Consider the following 17,820-nt stretch of genomic DNA (forward strand, 5'->3'; position numbering starts at 1 on the left):
ACGTCCTTACAGTATTTTAATTGCTTTTTTTTTTTTTTAATAACATGTCCGTACAAGGGGAGGGAAAGAGAAGAAAGGAATTCGAATTAATAACCTTCGCTTCATGAGGCAAATAAAACAAAACAAAACAAAATATGGAATGAATTCATTTTTTTTTTCTATGCAACTTTATGATGCGGTAGTGTAACTTAGCTTATGGATTAGTACTTGTTAAAAATAAAAAATAAAAAATAAAAAATAAAAAAATTAATTGTTGATTTTTCACTATTACGTCATCTCAACAAATCTACTAAATAACATTAATTGATGAATAAGAGATGGATTAATAGAATGTGTTTATTCTTGGTGGTTATTATATCTAGGTGCCTATAGTTGTTTTTTTTTTTTTTTTTTGGACATGTCTAAACAAGGGAGAGGAAAAATCGAGGAAGATGATTTGAATTAGTAATTTTCGTTTTATAAGACGTGGTTTCAGCCAATTGAGCTACCTCTTAGACACCCGCCTATAGTTAGTAAATATAGGCGTGTATCAATAATTATGATTACAGGTATGGTCAATTTCTAAATATCAAACAAAATATACGATAAACTTATGAGAGTTATGGTATGAGGTCCATCAACATTCAATGCTAGATGTACAGGGATCCAACGGTGAATTTGAAAAAAAATAAAAAATAAAGAATAAAAAGATAAATGGGAGATGGATGAATAACATGTGTCTATTCTCGGTGGGTTGTAATTACTAAATCTAAGCCCCTATAGTAATTAAATAGGAAAATGTTAGGCTTACAAACATATTTTACAAAAAAATGGCACAACATGATTGAGTTTCTCAAAATTTGAATTTATCTCATATCCAATCATGTTGTGCCACATCAGTTTGTAAAAGTTTTTTTTTTTGTAAAATATCTTTATAAGCCTAGCATTCCTCAATTAAATATAGGCATAAGTCAATATATATATATATGAAAATTGTTTTAGGTTCCCTTCAATGAATCTAAAGGGTATAGGTTCCCTTAAAACCTAACAATCTATCCGATTGTGTGTATGTAAAAACATTCACGTAACAAAATATTTGGTAAGTTAGGAGAGTTATTGTACAAAGTCCATCAATATTCAGTGCTAGATGTAGAGGTTGTTAGGTTTTACTAGTTAGCTGCATTTCAGCTGAAAAAAAACAAAAAAACACAAAAAACACAAAAAGTTTGTTGCATTTCTTTTTTTTCTTTTTTAATTTATTGTATTTCTTTCTTTTTTAAAAAAATTTTATTTTTATGCCAAATTAAAGATCACGAGTATAAAGCTCTTATAACACAAATCATAAAGCTCTGTAAAATCATAACTACATGCTATCCTACCGAGAATAGGGGTGTCAACTCTGTCCTGGGGAGAGGAGGAGGAGGAAGCAGATCTACTCCCTCTTTGAACTTTATGTCTTTTTTATTTGACATGTCCACATAAGGGAAGAAGAAGGGAGGATTCCAACTAATGACCTTCACTTTATGAGGCGTGATTCACAATCAATTGAGCTCCCTTCTAAGAATGCGCAACTTTATGTCTTTCAGCAAGGAAAGAAGTACACTTATTTTTAGCTTCAGTTTTACTACTCGTAAACGTCAAAAAGTTACATAAAATAAATAAAAAAAAAAAATATATATATATATATATATATATATATATATATACTATTTTTAAGTTGCCTATTTCAGATAATATATATATATATTATCTGAAATAGGCAACTTAAAAATAGTAAATATTAAATGAGAGTGAACTTACAAATCGAACATGTGCTAATTCTGGTTTTCATGACCATAGAAAATAGTGCGGCGTGATGTTTTTTAACCAAAAAATATTATGAAAATTCACGTCCCATAAGTTTTGAGGGATCAAAATATGATGTATAACATTATTTTTAAATAAATTTAAAATTACCAAAACTTCCTTTTGAAGAAAATTGTATTTTTTATAGATTAATCAAAAGATAGAGTAGATTGCACAATCAAAATAATATCACAAATATATTCAGGAGATTCCTCCATCCAAACCATCCAGTAGAGCTCTAGCAATTAAAAAAAAGGGGACAACACATGCTAGAAGCAAAAAAATATTTGAGATTAGATGCTATCATGCTATGCAATTAAAGAAAGGGGACAAGGTACACATACTACAAGAAAAAAAGATTGAGATCGGATGCTATGCAATTAAAAAAAAAAAGGGGACAACAGAAGCAAAAAAAGATTGAGATTATATGCTATGCAATTTAACAAAAAAAAGGGGGGTGGGGGAAAGGTTCGATGAGGTTCACTTACTTGAATAAGTGAATTATTTAAATGGATTCAGATATATCTTTAATAGTGTACTGTTCATGGCAACAAATGTAAGCTACCTATTCAAACAAACATGTGAGTGAATTGCAAGATCTAATCGAATATATAAGTCTCATATTTGTTGTCTAAATTATAATTTAAATAATATAAAATTGCTGAAAAATTCTATGTATACTTAGATGAGTAGGTAATTAAATTCAACTAAACTCTTGATGGAATAATGTTAAAAGTCACTCTTGTATTACTTAAAAAATTATGTGGCTTTTAAAATTAACACTGACTTTGTGATTGATTATTATTGAATTATGATTAAATGATGATTTTAAAAATCACTTCAATCTTAGAATGACTTCTAAAATTACTCATTCACCACCAATACTCATTGAATTTAAACACGCGGAAAACTAAAACTAACAAATTGGACCACAAAATAGTTTAAAAATCTCAACCGAAGACTTGTGTGAGTAGGCTGGTGAACATGCATCTAAGCCTCGGTTGCCAGTACGTTCTATTTGTATTTAAATACGAGGGAAAATGGTGCAGCCCAATGAACATCGGAAGGCCTATGTCCTCTGTCATTGTTTTTTGTGTGGTTCTACGATCTCTCTCTCTCTCTCTCTCTCTCTCACTTGGTAAAAGTGCGTCTCTTTCTTCCTTAGCTGCTCTCGCTTTTCGGAAAACACACCGTTCATTTGGTTGCTCTCCATGAGTTGTTGATTCCCACTTTAATTTATTCAGTTTTGTTTCTGGGATTTTGTTAAAGAGAAATGGTACGAATAAAAAAATAAAAAAAAATTCGAGGACGCAGGCTTCGTAAGCTTTTGCGTTGTGGCCAAAGATGTCAAGAACCGAAGATTGACATGATATTTTTTTGGAAACTTTAGTTTGAATTTCCATTCGATTTTATAAACTCTTCCTGAACTTTTAAATCTCTTACATTGAACTCATAAACTTTCAAATCTCTCACTTTGGACTCTTAAACTTTGAATTGCTCTCAATTAGAACTCTTCTGTCAATTTTAGCCATTAACATTACAAAAAAATATCAAAATATCCATAATTTTCGGTTTTTTTTTTTAAAAAATAAAAAAACATTTTAGAAGTTAAAATTTTATACAAAAGTTAGAGGTATAAATGTCATGTAATGTTTAAAATTTGACGAAGGGGTCCACATTGAGAGAAATTCAAAGTTCAGGGGTCAAAAGTGAAAGATTTAAAAATTCAGGAAATATTTGTAAAATCAGGTGGAAGTTCAGGAGGTCAAAGTGAAATTTTTCATATTTTTTTAATAATTTGTAATTTAACAGGTTTGTACTTCTTTTGATCGCTAGATGTCATTAGGGTGGTAGCGGCCTCCCCTGTTGCCATCGGAGGTGGCTAGGCCACCCTGATGAGACTCGAGGGTGGCAAATCCACCGGAGTAGTGCAACCACCACTAGGTCATGCCACCCCATGGAATTCTAGGTTTTTCCTTTTTCTTTTTTTTTAATAAAAAATAAATTTAAGGGTTAAAAGAAACTTTTGAAAAAAATTTGATTTTTTTGATAAAAAAGTTGTCAATTCTTATATGTAAAAGAATAGTAACTCTCACGAAAATAACTATTTCTAAAAATATCGTCTTATCAAACAAAATGAATATTCTAATCATTCTATTTTGTAGGTTTATTCCGCAAATCGAGCCTTTAGTCTTATTTTGACTGTTCGTTGCGCTCATGTCATCATGACAGAAGTGGCTGGTAAACACATTGATGGTACAATGGGCAAAACTGCGCCGAGTCATGTGTTGATTAGTTAACCGATTCACTGTGTACCATCTAGATGGTAAGAAACTATTCTCAAAAGTGGATTTGGCTCAAGTGCTGTTAAAAAAAAAAATAAAAAAATAACATCTTAAAGTCTTTTTAACGGTTTAGATTTAATTCCAAGTTTTTCATGAAAAAAATAAAGGGGCATTGAATCCAACTTCTTGATATTTATAGACATGTACCTGAACAGATATCCCTGACTGAGCTGCTTAGCTCATTGAAATTTTGCTATATTTCAATTTTAAAATGAGCATGTTTCTGAATTTCGTTTTTCAATTTCGTTGCTTTATTCCCTGCTCTATGTTGGGTGTAGATTTTCTATTAATGTGGATTGAAAGTCATATCTTGAACAGGCTTATTTTGGCCCCGGTGATTAAGGTTCTCTGCTACTTGATCATATAATGGAGAAAGCTAGAGGTGAAACTAGTGCAAGGCAATTGGCTTGGTGTCTGTGTGTGTATATATATATACACACACACAATTTTATGATGCGACATTATAACTCAGCCTTTGGATTAATACTTGTAAAAAAAGAAAAACAAATTATGGGCTGATTTTCATTATCACGTCATCCCAATTGTATTACAATAGTATAGTAAGTCTACTAAATAGCATTATTTGATGAATAAGAGATGGTTTTTATTTTATTTGTTTTTTTTTAGAAAAAAAAAAAAAAAAAAAAATTCTAAATTTTTGACATGTCATTTTCACATGTCAATCAAGTGTGACGTGGCATAATTCGCCACATCACTAATTGATATAATTTAAATATATATTTTTAATTTTAAATTGAATTTAAATTTAACAACGTGGCAATCTTTGACACGTTGCTATTTATTGACGTTTGGAGTTTACTACGTCACTAATTTGTGACGTGGCAAATTCAACACGTCAATAAAAACTTTATTGACACGGCACTTTTTGCCACTTCAGAAATTAGTAACGTGTCAAAAAGTGGGTTACTGTAGACATGTAAAAAAATCTCCATTTTTTTTTTTGTAGTGAATCCTCATCACCCAATTGATCGCTCATGAGGGCAGATCTGGAGAAAAGAAAACTCTTATTCAAAAACAAAAATACAAACAAACAACCAGCAAGCATCAACAGCGGCGGGGTGAAAGAGACGATGTGCACTGGCTAGTGTTGGCGCGTGGTGGAGCGAAAACTGGTTGAGGAGAGTAGATCTAAGTTTGAAAACTTAGATCCAAAACCCCACCGATCTCAAGGAGGAGATGAGCGGTACAACACGGTGGAAGAGGCCGAAGATGTTGATTTGGTCGAAGAACACCTAAAAACAACGAGAAACAAAAAAACAAGAAAAAACTAGAAGAACAATGGGAGGATAGGAGTGGGGAGTAGAGGGGGAGGGAGCAGATCTGTTCCCTCCTTTTCTCCAATTAAAAATAGTAAATATTAAATGGGAATGAACGTACAAAACAAACATGTGTTAAATCCGCTCTTCTTTTCATGTTATTCGGATAGAAAAAATCCTCAAGGATATATGATGTTGTAATATCAAAGCAATGTGCGCTTATCATTTAGAGCTTTATGCTCTTAGATTTGTTTAGAGATTTAATGCTCTAGATTATCTTTTGATGTTGAATAAAGGTAAAATTTTATTTTATTTTTTTTAAAAAAAAACAAATTATGAAAAATCACATAGCATAAGTTTTGAGCTATGAAAATGTGATGTATAATATTAATTTTTAAATAAATTTAAAATTACCAAAACTTAACATAATTATCATTTATCACTTCTTATAATAAGATAAAGGGGGAGGGGGAAGTGGAGCTCTAGAAATTGCATTTGCTAAATTTTAGATTGGTTAAAAAATTGGATTAGATTGAGTTTAGTTAAAGATTACATTTATTCTCAAATCCGAATCACATTATATTAGAGGACAACAATTAAAAAAAGAATAGAGTTTTCTTTCAAACTAGATTGGAAGAAGTTCATCCAACTTAGTCTATAAAAATGATGCGTCACTTTTCATGTGAAAAACACATGCATTTTGAGTAAAATTTTTAAGATTAGATGCTATGAATTATCAATATACTTACGAGGGGGGATTGGCATAGGTCATGCCCCCCACTGAGATATGATAGGATCTAATAAAACTCTCACATTTTGCCCATCAAAATTATAGGTGGCAAAGTGTTATTTGCCATCAACTTGGTCCATGTGCCCCTTTACATCAACTTGGATCATGTGCTCTTTGACACCTAAGATTTTGATGAGCAAAATATTGGGATTTTATTAGATTTTAGCATTTCTCTCCCCTCCCCCTAAAGGTTAAAAAAAAAATAAAAAATTATAAGGTGTAATTGTGTTTTTTAGCCAATTGGCCTCTAGCAGTAGATTTTTTTGGCTCTTGGCCTATACCTATAATAGTTTATGGCTTGGTCCTTGCCTACAAGAAAAAGTTTTGGGGGGGGGGGGGGGGGGGGGGGGGGTGGGGGCTTCACTTGAACCAGCACAACCCATATATAAAAGGCTAAATTGAGAATAATTTGTTCTGCAACTGGTACAGCAGCAATTAAATCCAGTCAAAATCATGAAATAAGAGAACATTCAAACACTGTAGTGCAAAAAAAGATCCCAATTCACTTGTAGCATAATCACACTCCTATCCACTTTTACTATCCGAGTTCTACTCAACTAAGCCCTATCAAATACTCATGGGGTCAGCTGGATCACTCCCTTTTCATGTGTTAGCTCTATTGCATTGACTTGATGTGCATACAAGTGAAATTATTAGCACATGGAAAAACCACCCTACTCACTTTCTCTCATATTGTCCTTCACCGTTTCTAACTCTCAAAGTCTTTCATTACGAGCAAATGGGCGTTTCGATCTTCTTCTTTTTTTTCAAGGAAAACTTCTATTACAATTTACAACATTAAACCTCATTTTACAATGTTTCTGATATCATATATCATATCGGTGCTTTAGAACAGCTTTTGATGACTGACAGCTAAATAATAGTAGAATTCAAATACAATTGAATGAACACCAAAAGTAACTAAACACTACCATGTAGTAATAAATGAAAGCACACAATTCTCAATTACCATAATTAGGAGGCGGCACCTCCGTCGCATACTCCCAATTCTGATAATCCAGTGGCTTCAGGCGAAGGTGCTGAGGCAGACGAAACCCTGGGTTCGAATAGTACGGCCGGTTCGGCCGAGTCTGTTGGCTTTGATTATTATTATTGTTCTTATTCTTATAATTATTATAAGGTGGAGGCTAACGGAACTGTGCATTTTGAGCATAATGCGGTGGTCTAGCGTTGAGAGGTGGAGGGCGAAACCTTCCAATGGATTCAAATCTTTAATAATTTACTTGAATATGTGAGTGGATTACACGACCAAATCGAACACGTAAAGTTTATAAAATTCTCTTATATTTACTGTCTAAATTACAATTTAAGCAATAAAATTGCTGAAGATTTATATGTGACAAATGCTTACACATGAGCATGTAAATTCAATCAAACCCTTGGCCGACCATACTCATTACTTATTGAATTTAAACCCGTGAAAAAACTAACAAATTGAACCACAAAATTGTAAAAAAATCTCCACCGAACACTTGTATGAGTAGGTGAACAGAACCCCTAAGCCTAGTATATAAAGTGAAAAAAACAAAAGAACACCTAAGCGTCGGCCGCCCGTACTCATTGTATTTAAATACGAGGGAAATACGAGGGAAAATAGTGCAGCCCAATGAACATCGGAAGGCCTGTGTCCAGTGTCCATTCTCCATAGTGCTGGGTTTTCTTTCCTGCCTCCGCAGCTACAGGTAAATCTACTGCAGTACTAGACAAACAACCTTCGCCCCTGACGTGTAATTCTCGCCTTTTTTTTTTTTTTTTTTTGTGTGGTTCTACTCTCACTCTCTCTCTCTCTGTGTCGGTAAAAGTTGCGTCTCTTTCTTCCTCAGCTGCTCTCGCTTCTCAGAAAACACCCTGTTCATTGGTTGCTCTCCATGTACTGCTGATTCCCACTTTAATTTATTCAGTTTTATTTCTGGGTTTTTGTTAAAATTGTCGATTGGCAAAGTTTATGAGAATAACGTCAAAGTTTATATATAGAAGTCTGTGGCGCACTAACCATGGCCTTGGTGTTTGATGAAATTTTTGGCAGGTTTCAACGATCTTTGTACTTCTTTTGATCGCTAGCGAATAGACGGTGACCCAGATAGTCATGGCCATTATAGTTTGATTGTGGAATTTTAACGGGAATTTGAATATTCACGTAAGTCATTTCATATTTCTTAAAAAGTAGTGCCTTTTAGTTTTTGCACTTCTTCATACTTGCCCATTTATATTTTCTTTCTTTTTCGAAGTTGCTCAGAAATGTAAGGGAAAAAAAAGAAGAAGATATATTCAATTTTTATTTTTTATGTTTTGTTCTTTGGGTTTTTTGTTAGTTTCTTTTTTCTTTTCCTTTATTTTCTTGGCTAGTAAGTGGAGCCAAAAAGGAATTTCCAGATTAGAAATTTAGCTCCTAGAACAAGGAAAATGAATAGTCATATTGAATAGTCAGCAGTTTGAAGTTATATACTAAGAATGATGCTTTCAAATGGGCTTCAAAGAATATCTCAACAGTAGGGTGACTTGGGATGTCCTCAATACTGTTTGATGAATTGCTGAGTGTATTTAATTTAGCTATCTGTCAACTTTTAGTCTTATTTTGACTGTTCGTTGTGTTCATGTCATCCTGACAGAAGTGGCTGGTAAACACATTGATGGTACAATGGGCAAAACTGTGCCGAGTCATGTGTTGATTAGTTAACCGATTCACTGTGTACCATCTAGATGGTATGAAACTATTCTCAAAAGTGGATTTGGCTTAGATGCTAAAAAAAAAAATCACAGTCTATAGTTTTTTTTAACTGTCTAGATTTAATTCCAAGTTTTTCATGAGAAAGATGGAGAGGGTGGTGAATCCAACTTCTTGATATTATAGACATGTACCAGAACAGATATCCCTGACTGAGCTGCCTCATTGAAATTTTGCTATATTTCAATTTTAAAATGAGCATGTTTCTGATTTTTTTTTTTTTCCAATTTCTTTGCTTTATTCTCTGCTCTCTGTTGGGTGTGGATTTTCTACTAATATGGATTGAAAGTCATATCTTGAACAGGCTTATTTTGGCCCTGGTGATTAAGGTTCTCTGCTAGTGCATATAATGGAGAAAGCTAGAGGTGATAGTGCATGCCAATTGGCTGGGGGTCTGGGCAGTTTTTTGAGAAAATGTATTTTCAGTATCCTGTCTGTGGGTCCCCTTCCCAATCACATTGCCTTAATCATGGATGGAAACCGAAGGTATGCAAAAAAGCAGAACATGGCAGAAGTGGCTGGCCACAAGGCTGGGTTTATCGCTCTCATGAAGCTGCTTTCTCACTGCTATGAACTGGGAGTGAAATACGTAACAGTCTATGCCTTCAGCATTGACAATTTCAAAAGGCGTCCTGATGAAGTTAACTCCTTGATGGCTCTAATTGTAGAAAAGATTGAAGAGCTGCTCAAGGAAGGAAGTATTGTGAGCCAATATGATATCAGAATGTATTTTATTGGTAACCTGAAACTTTTGAATGAGCCTGTCAGGGTTGCAGCCGAAAGGGCAATGGCAGCTACTGCCAACAACACCAAGGCTGCACTTTTAATCTGTGTGGCTTATACTTCTTGTGATGAGATTGTGCATGCTGTTCAAGAATCCTGCAAGGCTAAATGGATTGAAACTGAAGCACTCGGTGTGATTGAAGGAAATCATGAAGAGAGCAAAGAGAAGCAATTGGTGCTTCCTACTGTCAAGGTGTTGGACATTGAGAAGCACATGTACATGTCAGTGGCACCCGAACCGGACATTCTGATCCGAACTTCTGGTGAGAACCGGCTCAGCAACTTTCTCCTTTGGCAGACGACTAACTGTCCATTGTACTCTCCCACTGCATTATGGCCAGAGTTCAGTTTTTGGCATTTCCTGTGGGCAGTATTGAACTTCCAGCGAAGCTACCAGTATTTTGAGAAGAAAAAGAAGCAGCTATAACATTCTTCTTCTAATTAAGCCCACACAAAGTCGGTCTTTATTTCAAAAAAGCCAGAAAAAGAAAAATAAGCCACAAAGTCTAACTTTATTTCATAATCCTGCATTACTTTACCGGGGAATTTCTCGAATTCCTCTTAAGAGTTGGCAGCTTTATAGTTACTTTGAATTGTTCAAATGGTCAGGCCTCTGATTTGTATTTGGGGCTTTAATTAGCCAGTGAATTGGTATTGGCCCCAAGCCTACTTGTATGCTACCTTAGTTTATAAAGCTATACTTTCATGGAATTAAGTATTCTGATTTCCTAATTAAGCATAGTAGTTTCTGGAATGAAATGATATATATATATATATATATATATATATATATATACACACAATTTTATGATGTGGCATTATAACTCAGCCTTTGGATTGATACTTGTAAAAAAAGAAAAAGAAAATTATGGGCTGATTTTTACTATCACGTCATCCCAATTGTATTACAATGGTATAGCGAGTCTACTAAATAGCATTATTTGATGAATAAGAGATGGTTTTTATTTTATTTTATTTTTTTTAGAGAAAAAAAATTTCGAAATTAGTGACTTTCGCTTTATGAGACGTGGTCTCTAACCAATTGAGTTATCTCTTGAAAACTCACCTATAGTTATTAAATATAGCTCGGTGTCAATAATTATGATTATAGCCTTATAGGTATGGCCAATTCTTCAATATCAAACAAAATATACAATAAACTTATGTATGAGAGTTATGTATGAGGTCCATCAACATTCAATGCTAGATGTAAAGGGATCCAATGGTGAATTTGAAAGAAAACGAAAAAGAAAAAAAAAGATAAATGGGAAATGGATGAATAACATGTGAAAAGGTTTCCCCTATACAAGGAGAAAAGTCCCTAATTTTCTCCCTACACAGGGGGAAAAGTTTCTCCCTATACAGGGATAAAAGTCCCTCTATGCCGGGACATTAATTTGGGGAGAAATTTCTCTCAACTGGGACTACTTGTCCCTCGACAACTATAATATAATTATAGACATATATAGGGTACACCAATTAAATTTTGTTACATAATATTTTTTTTAAAACACATATATAATTAATATGATTAATTAATTAATTATAATTGAAATTTGTTATTGACATGTGAAATAATGGCACGCCAATAATGGGTTGACGTGTCATTTTGACACGTCAATAATTTTTGACATGTTAAAATAATACGTCAATCATTTTTGACGTGTCAAAAATGACATGTCAAAATTTTTTGACGTGTCATTGTGACACATCAACCCTATATTGATGTATCATTTTAACACGTCAATAAAAGGTGACATGTCAAAATGGCACGTCAACAATTTTTGACATATCATTTTCACACGTCAATCAAGAGTGATGTGGCATAATTCGCCACGTCACTGATTGATATAATTTAAATATATATTTTTAATTTTAAATTGAATTTAAATTTAGCAACGTGGCAATCTTTGACACGTTGCTATTTATTGACATGTGGAGTTTGCCACGTCACTAATTTGTGACGTGGCAAATTCAACACGTCAATAAAAACTTTATTGACATGGCACTTTTTGCCACTTCATAAATTAGTGATGTGGCAAAAAGTGGGTTACTATAGACATGTCAAAAAATCTTCATTTTTTTGTAGTGAATCCTCATCGCCCAATTGATCGCTCATGAAGGCAGATCTAGAGAGAAGAAAACTCTTATTCAAAAACAAAAATACAAACAAACAACCAACAAGCATCAACAGCGGCGGGGTGAAAGAGACGATGTGCACTGGCTGGCGTTGGCGCGTGGTGGAGTGAAACCCGGTTGAAGAAAGTAGATCTAAGTTTGAAAACTTAGATCCAAAACCCCACCGATCTCAAGGAGGAGATGAGCGGTACAACATGGTGGAAGAGGCCGAAGATGCTGATCTGGTCGAAAAACACCTAAAACCAACAAGAAACAAAAAAAAACAAGAAAAAACTAGAAGAAGAGGGGGAGGATAGGAGCGGGGAGTAGAGGGGGAGGGAGTAGATCTGTTCCCTCCTTTTCTCCAACTAAAAATAGTAAATATTAAATAGGAATAAACGTACAAATCAAACATGTGTTAAATCCGCTCTTCTTTTCATGCTATTTGGATAGAAAAAATCCTCGAGGATATATGATGTTGTAATATCAAAGCAATGTACGCTTATCATTTAGAGCTTTATGCTCTTAGATTTATTTAGAGATTTAATGCTCTAGATTATCTTTTGATCTTGAATGAAGGTAAAAATGTTTTTTTTTTTTTTAAAAAAAAAATTATGAAAAATCACGTAGCATAAGTTTTGAGCGATGAAAATGTGATGTATAATATTAATTTTTAAATAAATTTAAAATTACCAAAACTTAACATAATTATCATTTATCACTTCTTATAATAAGATAAAGGGGGAGGGGGAAGTGGAGCTCTTGAAGTAGCATTTGCTAAATTTTAGATTGGTTAAAAGATTGGATTAGGCTGAGTTTAGTTAAAGATTACATTTATTCTCAAATCCGAATCACATTATATTAGAGGAGAACAATTAAAAAAAGAATATAGTTTTATTCCAAATTGAATTGGAGGGAATTCATCTAACTTAGGGTGCGTTTGGGAGTGCGTTTTCAAAAAAATAATCTGCGATTTTAAACCAAATCACAACTTTAGGGTGTTTGGGATTGCGATTTTAAAAATACAAATTTTAAAATGGCAAAAAAATCTGCGATTTCCATAAGCTGATTAGAGGGTGCTTATTTGAAAAAATGCGAATTTAAAACAAAATCACGATTTTTATTAAAAAGATATTTGACGCAATAGTTACCTTTTTTATAATGGGAATGAAAAAAATACCAAGAATACTCACCTAAAATATATTAAAACCCTTATTTTCTCATTTATTTTTTTCTTCATCCTCTTTGTCTTGTTCATCCTTATTGGTAATTTGGTCATGAAACCGCAATTATATGCTAATGTTATCCAAACACTCAATTGATAAAAAAAAGTACTTTTTAGTATGTTTTACCAAACGTCTATGTGATTTTAAAAAGTAGCGATTTTAAAAACGTAATTTTTAAAAACGCAATTTTTAAAATCGCACTTATTAAAATCGTACTCCCAAACGGGTCCTTAGTCTATAAAAATAATGTGTCATTTTTCATATGAGAAACACATGCATTTTGAATAAAATTTATGAGATTAGATGCTATGAGTTATCAATATACTTACGAGGGGGAATTAGTATAGGTCATGCCCCACTCCCCCCTAAAGGTGGAAAAAAAAATATATAAGGTGTAATTTTTTTTTTTTAGCCAATTGGCCTCTAGCAGTAGATTTTTTTTGGGCTCTTGGCCTATACCTACAATAGTTTATGGCTTGGTCCTTGCCTACAAGAAAAAGTTTGTGGGGGTTCACTTGCTTGAATACGTATGAATCATTTAAATGGATTAAAATCTTTAATAATTTACTTGAATATGTGAGTGAATTGCACGACCTAATCGAACACGTAAATTCTCTCATATTTATTGTCTAAATTATAATTTAAACAATAAAATTGCTGAAGATTTATATGTGACCTTGCACATGAGCATGTAAATTCAATCATACCCTCGGCCGACCATACTCATTACATATTGAATTTAAACCCGTGGAAAAACTAACAAATTGAACCACAAAATTGTAAAAAAATCTCCACCGAACACTTGTAAGAGTAGGTGAACAGAACCCCTAAGCCTAGTATATAAAGAGAAAAAAACAAAAGAACACCTAAGCCTCGGCCTCCCGTACTCATTGTATTTAAATACGAGGAAAAATAGTGCAGCCCAATGAACATCGGAAGGCCTGTGTCCAGTGTCCATTCTCTATAGTGCTGGGTTTTCTTTCCCGCCTCCGCAGCCACAGGTAAATCTACAGTAGTACTAGACAAACAACCTTCGCCCCTGACGTCTAATCCTCGCCTTTTTTTTTTTTTTTTTTTTTTTGTGTGGTTCTACTCTCACTCTCTCTCTCTGTGTCGGTAAAAGTTGCGTCTCTTTCTTCCTCAGCTGCTCTCGCTTCTCAGAAAACACCCTGTTCATTGGTTGCTCTCCGTGTATTGCAGATTCCCACTTTAATTTATTCAGTTTTGTTTCTGGGATTTTGTTAAAATTGTCGATTGGCAAAGTTTATGAGAATAACTTCAAAGTTTATATATACAAGTCTGTGGCGCACTAACCATGGCCTTGGTGTTTGATGAAATTTTTGGCAGGTTTCAACGCTCTTTGTACTTCTTTTGATCGGTAGCGAATAGACGGTGACCCAGATAGTCATGGCCATTATAGTTTGATTGTGGAATTTTAACGGGAATTAGAATATTCACGTAAGTCATTTCATATTTCTTAAAAAGTAGTGCCCTTTAGTTTTTGCACTTCTTCATACTTGCCCATTTATATTTTCTTTCTTTTTCGGGGTTGCTCGGAAATGTAAGGAAAAAAAAAAAGAAGAAGATATATTCAATTTTGATTTTTTATGTTTTGTTCTTTGGGTTTTTTGTTAGTTTCTTTTTTCTTTTCCTTTATTTTCTTGGCTAGTAAGTGGAGTCAAAAAGGAATTTTCAGATTAGAAATTTAGCTCCTAGAACAAGGAATATGAATAGTCATATTGAATAGTCAGCAGTTTGAAGTTATATACTAAGAATGATGCTTTCAAATGGGCTTCAAAGAATATCTCAACAGTAGGGTGACTTGGGATGTCCTCAATACTGTTTGATGAATTGCTGAGTGTATTTAATTTAGCTATCTGTCAACTTTTAGTCTTATTTTGACTGTTCGTTGTGTTCATGTCATCCTGACAGAAGCGGCTGGTAAACACATTGATGGTACAATGGGCAAAACTGTGCCGAGTCATGTGTTGATTAGTTAACCGATTCACTGTGTACCATCTAGATGGTATGAAACTATTCTCAAAAGTGGATTTGGCTTAGATGCTGTAAAAAAAAAAATCACAGTCTATAGTTTTTTTTAACTGTCTAGATTTAATTCCAAGTTTTTCATGAGAAAGATGGAGAGGGTGGTGAATCCAACTTCTTGATATTATAGACATGTACCAGAACAGATATCCCTGACTGAGCTGCCTCATTGAAATTTTGCTATATTTAAATTTTAAAATGAGCATGTTTCTGAATTTTTTTTTGTTTTTGTTTTCCAATTTCTTTGCTTTATTCTCTGCTCTCTGTTGGCTGTGGATTTTCTACTAGTATGGATTGAAAGTCATATCTTGAACAGGCTTATTTTGGCCCTGGTGATTAAGTTTCTCTGCTAGTTCATATCATGGAGAAAGCTAGAGGTGATAGTGCAAGCCAATTGGCTGGGGGTCTGGGCAGTTTTTTGAGAAAATGCATTTTTAGTATCCTGTCTGTGGGTCCCCTTCCCATTCACATTGCCTTAATCATGGATGGAAACAGAAGGTATGCAAAAAAGCAGAACATGGCAGAAGGGGCTGGCCACAAGGCTGGGTATCTCGCTCTCATGAGGGTACTTTCTCACTGCTATGAACTGGGAGTGAAATACGTAACAGTCTATGCCTTCAGCATTGACAATTTCAAAAGGCGTCCTGAAGAGGTTCACTCCTTGATGGATCTAATGCTAGAAAAGATTGAAGAGCTGCTCGAGGAAGAAAGTATTGTAAACCAATATGGTCTCAGAATATATTTTATTGGTAACTTGAAACTTTTGAATGAGCCTGTCAGGGTTGCAGCTGAAAGGGCAATGGCAGCTACTGCCAAAAACACCAAGGCTGTACTTTTAATCTGTGTGGCGTATACTTCTTATGATGAGATTGTGCATGCTGTTCAAGAATCCTGCAAGGCTAAAAGGAATGAAACTGAAGCACTGAATGCAACTAAAGGTATCAATAGTGTGCCTGGAGTTGAAGAGGACATGAAAATAAATGAAGTCATTGTGTACAATCTTCAAGGATCTTGTGAAAATAGCTCAAGTAAATTCCGAGCATTGAACAGAACTACAGCTTGCAATGTTGTGATTGGAGTTGAAAAGAAGAATGGAGTCGCTGTGCATCATCCTATTCAAGGAACCAGTGAAGATGGGTGGGATGAAGTTGCTAGTACAACTCGCAATGGTGAGATTGAAGGAAATGAAGAGAGCAAAGAGAAGCAAGTGGTGCTTCCTACTATCAAGGTGTTGGACATTGAGAAGCACATGTACATGTCAGTGGCACCCGAACCGGACATTCTGATCCGAACTTCTGGTGAGAACCGGCTCAGCAACTTTCTCCTTTGGCAGACTACTAACTGTCCATTGTACTCTCCCACTGCATTGTGGCCAGAGTTAGGTTTTTGGCATTTGGTGTGGGCAGTATTGAACTTCCAGCGAAGCTACCAGTATTTTGAGAAGAAAAAGAAGCAGCTATAAGGCCACACAAAGTCTTACTTTATTTCATAATCCTGCATTACTTTACTGGGGAAATTCTCAAATTCCTCTAAGAGTTGGCAGCTTTATAGTTACTTTGAATTGTTCAAATGGTCAGGCCTGCTGATTTGTATTTGGGGCTTTAATTAGCCAGTGAATTGATATTGGATGTACGTATAGGCCATTATTTATGGTGAGAGATAGGAGGGGAGGAGAAGACTCATAAATAAAAGCCCCAAGCCTACTTGTATGCTACCTTAGTTTATAAAACTATAATGAAATTAAGTATTCTGATTTCCTAAGCATACCAGTTTCGTTTCGAAGTTGGTCTCAAATTGGATGCCTGTGAGGTTTGATACCAACTTGGTGATTTAAGTTTCCTTTGCCATGAGAAATTCATGATATGCTTTCATAAACAAAACTTGGATCAAGATCCTTTCTAGTTCCATTCATTTCTTAACAAGATTTTGCTTTGACAGATCTGAGGTATGTAAAATGCTTAGGTCATCTAAGGTATGTAAAGCAAATGAGAATTTTCTGAGATTATAGCTGTCAGAATTGCTTGATTCAGGCAGCCCTTGCATGAAGGGTAGGTGCGGGGCATTTATTCTAGGCAGCCCCAAGTTTGAGGCCCACCTTCCCATCTGCTCTCAAGCAATTCAGACAGTGAATTCCATGGAATCTCGATCAATGTCAATCAGTTATGGACCCAAGCAAAGCTCAAAGAAAAGTCGAGTGTCCTTGGCTGCAGCCATCCCATGTACAAACATCCTTAACAAAGACAAACAATGCCCTCAGTTTTGTTTCCTAGTGGGGTAATTGAGGGAATTGCAAGAAGCCTCCCCAAGATGCTTCCAAGACCCCTCATTTTCTTTTCTATTCAAAGGCAATGACCATACAATTGGCATTATCTTCTCAAGTTGAGACAAACAGACAAGGAGGTTAAGGAAAGAGCCACAAGTAGATGGCACATTTATCTCTACTTGTTCGGTTCCAATTTTATTGCTTTACTACAAAAAGAAATTTTCAATTTGCCATGTCATAATTTTTGGGTTTGCAGAATTGCACCACGACATCCAATTACATATCGCCAGGTTAAGAATGCTCTGGTGAATGTCTGCACTCTGCATGATGGTAACATCACCAAATCTTGTGTTTGTGATTAGTGTTTAAAGTTTTAGGATTTTAGGGTTTAGGATTTATATA

At 34.5% G+C, this 17,820-nt stretch overlaps 2 protein-coding genes across 8 annotated transcripts; both read left to right on the top strand.

Moving 5' to 3' along the window:
- Positions 1 to 7,878: 7,878 nt before the first annotated feature.
- Positions 7,879 to 10,496, top strand: LOC132170389 (dehydrodolichyl diphosphate synthase CPT3). Of its 4 annotated transcripts, none has more exons than XM_059581356.2 (4): positions 7,888 to 7,939; positions 8,081 to 8,127; positions 8,284 to 8,394; positions 9,287 to 10,496. In XM_059581356.2, exon 4 carries the CDS (start codon positions 9,332 to 9,334, stop codon positions 10,190 to 10,192), a length of 861 nt encoding a protein of 286 aa, XP_059437339.2. In that variant the 5' UTR covers positions 7,888 to 7,939; positions 8,081 to 8,127; positions 8,284 to 8,394; positions 9,287 to 9,331; the 3' UTR covers positions 10,193 to 10,496. The 4 variants fall into 4 exon arrangements, with proteins under 4 accessions (XP_059437340.2, XP_059437339.2, XP_059437338.2 ...); XM_059581355.2 differs by having other exon boundaries at positions 7,916 to 7,939; positions 8,060 to 8,127; XM_059581357.2 differs by lacking the exon at positions 8,081 to 8,127 and having other exon boundaries at positions 7,879 to 7,939.
- Positions 10,497 to 14,018: 3,522 nt separating this feature from the next.
- Positions 14,019 to 16,916, top strand: LOC132170393 (dehydrodolichyl diphosphate synthase CPT3). 4 transcript variants are annotated; one of them, XM_059581363.2, is made up of 3 exons: positions 14,019 to 14,110; positions 14,457 to 14,567; positions 15,472 to 16,916. In XM_059581363.2, the coding sequence occupies exon 3, from the start codon at positions 15,517 to 15,519 to the stop codon at positions 16,615 to 16,617; it is 1,101 nt and encodes a 366-aa protein (XP_059437346.2). In that variant the 5' UTR covers positions 14,019 to 14,110; positions 14,457 to 14,567; positions 15,472 to 15,516; the 3' UTR covers positions 16,618 to 16,916. The 4 variants fall into 4 exon arrangements, with proteins under 4 accessions (XP_059437346.2, XP_059437347.2, XP_059437348.2 ...); XM_059581364.2 differs by lacking the exon at positions 14,019 to 14,110 and adding an exon at positions 14,226 to 14,300; XM_059581365.2 differs by lacking the exon at positions 14,019 to 14,110 and adding an exon at positions 14,226 to 14,288.
- The last annotated feature ends 904 nt before the right edge of the window (positions 16,917 to 17,820 follow it).

Source organism: Corylus avellana, chromosome 1 (assembly GCF_965113065.1).
Source record: "Corylus avellana chromosome 1, dhCorAvel1.hap1.2, whole genome shotgun sequence".
NCBI classification, from domain to species: domain Eukaryota; kingdom Viridiplantae; phylum Streptophyta; class Magnoliopsida; order Fagales; family Betulaceae; genus Corylus; species Corylus avellana.

What these genes read in the sequence shown, in the direction of transcription:
- LOC132170389 (XM_059581357.2), top strand. Translation starts at nt 9,332, where the DNA reads ATGGAGAAAGCTAGAGGTGATAGTGCATGCCAATTGGCTGGGGGTCTG.
- LOC132170393 (XM_059581363.2), top strand. Translation starts at nt 15,517, where the DNA reads ATGGAGAAAGCTAGAGGTGATAGTGCAAGCCAATTGGCTGGGGGTCTG.